At 29.0% G+C, this 6608-nt stretch overlaps 2 protein-coding genes across 3 annotated transcripts in view; one reads left to right on the forward strand and one right to left on the reverse strand.

The window, feature by feature from the left end:
- On the forward strand, positions 4483 to 6071 carry LOC104791117 (transcription factor LAF1-like). The gene is made up of 3 exons (XM_010516929.1): positions 4483 to 4708; positions 4850 to 4979; positions 5267 to 6071. Exons 1-3 carry the CDS (start codon positions 4558 to 4560, stop codon positions 5754 to 5756), a joined length of 771 nt encoding a protein of 256 aa, XP_010515231.1. The 5' UTR covers positions 4483 to 4557; the 3' UTR covers positions 5757 to 6071.
- The window catches only part of LOC104791116 (40S ribosomal protein S11-1), a 4565-nt gene continuing 3934 nt past the window's right edge, over positions 5978 to 6608 (reverse strand). Inside the window, exons 4-6 of one of the 2 annotated variants that reach the window (XM_010516928.2) lie at positions 6498 to 6591; positions 6324 to 6413; positions 5978 to 6232 (exon numbers count right to left, since the gene is read on the reverse strand). In XM_010516928.2, the coding sequence (XP_010515230.1) occupies positions 6139 to 6232; positions 6324 to 6413; positions 6498 to 6591 (278 nt within the window). In that variant the 3' untranslated portion in view covers positions 5978 to 6138. The remainder of the gene's footprint in view (positions 6233 to 6323; positions 6414 to 6497; positions 6592 to 6608) is intronic. The other variant, XM_010516927.2, reaches the window with a different exon arrangement.

The raw sequence follows: 6608 nt of genomic DNA on the forward strand, positions 1-6608 counted from the left end.
TTTTTTAACTAGTAGACTTCTTTTGCAGTCAACTAATTAATTTTCTATCAATAATATGACGGTCAATGTTTTTATATTTTGGTCAAATCCAAAAATAGCCACTATAGAAGTCTACTCTTTTATTATTGGAAGAAGACTTCGTCCGACAGTCATAACTAAAAAGTCAAGAATTTGGTCAATTGCAAAAATACACCTTAGTAGACTTCAAACGAAGTATCCGACAGAGAGATTATAATGCAGTCTGAACCATATTTTTTTGTTTTCAAATGAAATTAAGAAGACTAAAATTTCAGTCTACGGGCTCGAAACTCAATAAATTTTTAATTGCAAATTTGACCACATAGTAGACTTTACATGATATTATGATGGTTAGACTAACAAATGAAGTCTAATTTCGCAAAAAAATCAAGGAAAATCACGAAAATCTACCGGAAAATAACCTTATCGGTGGTTGTTTCGCAATGTCAAGCACCAAGGACGTCGTCTTTAGTCACCACAGAAGAAACCCAACACCAATTTAATCACTATCCAAGAATCATGACATATAACAAGATGAATGCACTTGCAAATTTTCTTGGATTAAAATGGAGAGGAGATAGAAGAAAATGAAGTTATCATAACATTGGGTGTTATTTAAGCTTACAAATTCAGGTTGTTAAAGCTTTAAGAGATTCAAATTTGGTTGTTCATGGTTGTTGGAAAATTGATGGCTGTGGCACAACCATAAATAAAAGAAGAAGATGAAGATATGGATGTAATAAACATTTTCACAAGAAATTCAAATAAATCAGAAATAATGGCATTTTTGTGAATAAAATGAATGGACAAGAATTTAATAGAAAGAAAGTGACAAATGTTGGAGAGAAAAAAAGGGGTCTAACATTGCAATTGACTCAAGTTTGTAGTCTAATTTTGCAAGTCTCCTCTTTTTTTCTTCTTGTTAATGCATATAACAAATTCTCAATTATATTGGACGATAGATCCTTGTTGAATCCTTCAATGATAATTTCTATTTCACAATAGACATACGTGAATCATAGCTATAATTAAGTCTATAACTATATGTTAATAAAGCTTTATTTTATTTTAAAAATTACACGAAGTATTAGCTCTGACCGACCAAAAATCTACAAATGATTTGCAAGATAGTTAATTACACTTCTTCTATTTTTACACAATTCAGATACAAAAAAAAAAAAAAAAAAAAAACTCGTTAAAAAATGGTGATGAAAACAGAATAATGTTAGGAATGAGTTATATATTAAACGATCACAAAATTGACTCTTATAATTGTTTTAACTGTTATAATTGTTTTCTTAGGCTCAGCAGAATAATATATTAATTAAGCCACTTCTACTGAATTGAAGGATTACACAAGTTTGCTATTTTTTTGTTCTGTATCATGACAACATAATGCTTTATAGAATTTTGTTTTGTCAAAATTGTCGGTAGATTTTACAAAAAGGATGCTTGTTAGTTTTACTCTGACAAACTGTTATTAAAATGTGTATTTTTACGTAATAAAATGTAACCTATCTTCTTTATCTTATTTGCTTCTTTTAACCTAATAATACATCGACTAGATAATCATCCACGCTGCGGGGAATTTTTTTTTCGTTATTTGTTAAGCTTATGATTATGTTGTATCATTCATTTACATGTTATATAATATATATAGTATTATATGGTGAGTTTTGAGTCATATTAAACTACTAATTGGTAGGTATAGAAACTAATATCGTTATCCGTGGCTTGTTTCTGTCCCGAAAAAGGGTACCCACAACTTTAGGATCGAGTGAAATGTATTATAATTATATTATTTGTGTGTAAGGATCGAGTATCGGATATTAATTTAATTTTTGATATCCTTGCTGTTATCCATCTTGTTACTCGTATTGTTACATGGCCCATAAATACCCGTTAATATTTTGTAGTATTATCATTTATTAATAATTTATATATATATATATATATATATTCTAGATTAAAAGTTAAAGTCTAAGTTCAACTTAACTTTATTTTTAATGGAAAATAATTGTTATTCATACATTTTATCTACATATGAATGATCTAATTATTTTTTGTGTATAATATAAAATAAATACATATGATGGACTATGTATATCGACATCGGTATAATATGTAAAATGTCAGAATCTTAATATGAATGACCGCAATCAATCCCCAAACACCTATTACATTTACTACAAATATAATTATATATATTGATCAGGTAAATTTCCCCAATTTCTCTCATCAATAACTATAACTTATCTCTAGGTTTTTTTTTTGTGAAACACTTCATAATAGGTTATGTTTTATTTGCTATTTTTGTGGATAAACATTTTCTGGTTACAACAAATTAATATTAAGATTCTGTTATTATATTTTGTATTAAAATACAATAGCATTTTGTGTAATATACTATATGAAGTAAGGTTATTTATTTAAAGGGTTGTTTAAATAATATAATAGAGATGCCACACAATAAAATTAATAAGATCATCCTTTATGTTTCTTCTTTAATATATACACGTCAATGTGTCATTTTCTATATTTTTTTATATATGTCAGTAACTCATTATGTGCATTTAGATCTAAAATTCGCTATACTGTAGTGTATTTACCAAGGGATTCTTGTTAAAAATACTACTTTTTTAACAAAAAAATTGGGTATACCATTTTTCCAATAGTTTATGGATTTTATTATTTTGAGAAGGAAAAAAATAAGTATTTTCAGATTTTTCAAAATATAATATGTACTTAATACCAAATACTAAACCCTAAAAACAAATAGAACTTACTAAACCCAAACATAACAAATAAAACACATGTTAAATCAAATTTGTAACTAAAAAAGTGGTAAAATCCACAAACTATTCAAAAAGTGGTAAAACCAACAAAAACCATTCCAAAAAATGGTTTTCTCATAATTGATTCATAACAAAACCATGCTAAGTAGTAGTATAAGTCGTGCGTGGCACAGAAGCGATATTGGAATCTTGTTGAGCTATAAAACAAGTATGAAAATATATAGTAAATGTCAGATGATTTAATCCGAATCTAACGTCATCACAGTGTCGGCTACCTATGTGTATTTCTCAGTGAAGGCATCACTTTCTCATTATCAACATAATATTGTAAAACATATGTTATGCTTTTTCAGTTTTTGTATAGTAATACTACTAAATATATTACTTGTATATAATACGGTGATAAGTAGATATATAAATATATTTCATACAAAGTATCATTTGACACAATTCACACAAATTAAGTAATTAATAATTTAAATTCAATGAAAATTAGCTCTGGGTTAAGGAGTAAATTAGAAAAAAAAATAATTTTAAAAATACATTAGAATTTTAGAATGACACTTTTTATGAAATTAAATTTTTGTTTAGAATAGCATTCTTTGTGAAACAGAGAGAAGATACTTACTATGTTATATACAATTTTAACAGAGAGAATAATAAGTTACTTAAGTGAAAGTTATTATACCCATGCATTTTTTTTTCAATATAATATTTTATCAGATGTTAAATTAGAATAGTGACACAAACGACATTAATATAAATAATTAAGTTATTTGTAGTTGTCAAACCAATAATGTCATTACTTTAATAATGTCGTTAATAATTTAAACAAGTATCTCTTATTATAATAAAAACTGATTTAATATAAGAGGACAAAAACAAAGGCCAATTCACCAATAATATGTATGTTTATATTTTAATTTACAAGAGTTCATCTTGAGGAAGGCAAGTAGGATTTAGTTATAAACTGCAAAAGTCTTCTTTCAACTCTCTATCCTTAGAAAATTAACTAACTTGAACAGTTATATTAGCATAATTCTATTCATAACCAATAACAATATCACATGCTAGTTATTTTCATTTAAATTTTACAAAGATTACTGTGAAAATGTCCACTTTCGCATATTCAAAAATTGGTAGACCAATCGTTCCATTTTCACAGAAAAATTAATAATAATTGCAAGCAAATAAAATAACCTCCCCAATCACCAGTGATCACTATATTATTGTAGCAGTTTAATTGAGTTAACCCCTAACATAATTTGAAAAGGCAAGAAAAACAAAGACAATCTTACATAAGTCTGGATATTAATCCTGAAACAAAATTCTATAGTTTTTTAATATACAGAACAATAAATCAATTTTAATACACACTGTCGTATAGAAAATTGTGACACTTAAATTCAAAGATTATGGCTCCACCTAAAACATCAATTAATAAAAGATTTGATTGATACAGTGTTCCAAAATGCGATATATCATCTACAAGATATGTGTTTCGTGTTGAACAAGTCCTCTTTCATATGAATAGTTCTACACAAGTATGAATTAGATATTAGTATATTTATGTTAAAATATATAATAATAAAAATTTGACCTTCAAAAAACTGTCTATATATTTCCCCTTTTCGGGTTACGTATCTCTGTCAAAGATTGTCATCACCAATCTACATTGTATATACTTTCTTTCGGTATCATACACGTATAATATAAATTCAAAGTAACTTAGGAAAAATAAAAAATGGTGTATAAATCAGAAAAACCAAACCGGAAATTGAAATCACAGGAGAAGCAAAGGAAAGGATTATGGTCACCGGAAGAAGATGAGAAGCTTAGGAGTTATGTTCTCAAGTATGGCCATGGTTGCTGGAGTACCATTCCTATTCATACTGGTAACTCTTGATAATAAATACCTTTAGATTTTTTTTTTTTTAATTATGTAAAGACAGCAAATATGTCAATTTTGATTTTGGAATATGATTAGGAGTTATATACATAATATAAATAATTTAATGGTGGTTTACATAATATAGGATTGCAGAGGAATGGGAAGAGTTGTAGATTAAGGTGGGTTAATTATCTAAGACCAGGACTTAAGAAGTCTACATTCACTAAAGAAGAGGAAATTACACTTCTCTCACTTCACTCCATGTTGGGTAACAAGTAAGCCTTTTTAATTTTGATATGACCATTTTTTCATCAACATATATCGATTACAACATTAAGAAAGATATTTATTATTTTGTTTAGACTTCACCGTTAAGAATGTAAGTAATTATGAGTTTAAAACTTCATGTTTATGGTTTAGGTTTTTAGACTTTATAATTAGGAGATAAATTATTTAAATGTAGACTTTAGTGATGACTTACTATTCTCTTAATACTGATAATAATGATTTTAGTGTATTTTCATAATTATCCCTTTTAATTCCCTATGTTTTTTTTTTCAAGATGGTCTCAGATATCGAAATTTTTACCAGGAAGGACTGACAACGAGATCAAAAACTACTGGCATTCTAATCTAAAGAAGGGTGTAACTTTGACGCAACTTGAAACCTCAAGAACCCATCAAACACCTTCAATCACAAACTCACTTGAGACCTTCCAGAGTTCATCAACTGAAAGATGTTCTTCATCTATCAATCTCGGAGAAACATTTAATGCTCAAACCCCAAGCTTTTCGCCAAGTCTAGTGTTTTCCGAATGGTTAGATCACAGTTTGTTAATGGATCAGTCACCTCAAAACCTTGTTGTACCGCAAGAGAGAGGATTCATTGTACCATGTGGACCTCTTCATCATTTAGAAAACAACTCTTCCCCTGATTTGGTACCAACTTCAGATTTTTTGTTGGAGGATGAGATATCTGAGGTCGAGTTCTGTACTTCATTTTCAGACAATTTTTTGTTCGAAGGTCTCATCAACGAGCTACGACAAATGTAAATGTTTGGAGATCCAAGTAAATGGGTTTAAAGTTATTTAAGTAGAAGAGTAAATAAATAAATACTCTAATTTGTAAGTCCTTCACGTTGCTTCTGCTTTCACGCTTTTCTTGTTTGATCATTATTTGACCTATTACATTAAGATATTGACTAAGAACATCAATTCTAACGAACACGAGAGTATTTGATTGGACTAGTCGGATCATCAAACATTGTAAGAAAGGTAGCAAAACTCAGGTCTTAAACAGAGATATCAGATTGGGATGAAAGAGTTTGAGCAAAGTAAACAAAATTTAATGTCGGGAGAATTCAATATGAAAATCACCATAAAACATAAATTCAGCTCTATCCAGAAACATAATAGACTAACATCAACAGCAACCTTACATTCCAGTGAAAGCCTTCTTTCCAAAAGACGAAGAGGACCCAGCTGGGATCACCTTCAACACATTGAACCTCACTGTCTTCGACAATGGCCTGAGATTTAGCGATAACAGAAAACAAAGATCAAATCAAACTGTAACAAAAACAGAATTAATAAAGATGATGTTCTGAATCAGATCATAACCTGCATTGGCCAATGATGACATGGTCTCCTTCCTTGACACGGAAGCAAGGTGAGACATGAGCAGGGATGTTTGAATGCCTCTTCTCATACCTGAGACCAAAAGTATAATACTTTCTTAACACCAATGTAAAAGACTCAGCAAATGTATAGTATGAATGTATGAATGTTATTAACCTCTGATACTTCTTGACAAAATGGAGGTAGTTCCTTCGCACGATAATGGTCCTCTGCATTTTAGCACTGTGGCAAGTACCAGCTAAGATACGACCTCTAATGGAAACAGTT

Source organism: Camelina sativa, chromosome 6 (assembly GCF_000633955.1).
Source record: "Camelina sativa cultivar DH55 chromosome 6, Cs, whole genome shotgun sequence".
Classification (NCBI taxonomy): Eukaryota; Viridiplantae; Streptophyta; class Magnoliopsida; order Brassicales; family Brassicaceae; genus Camelina; species Camelina sativa.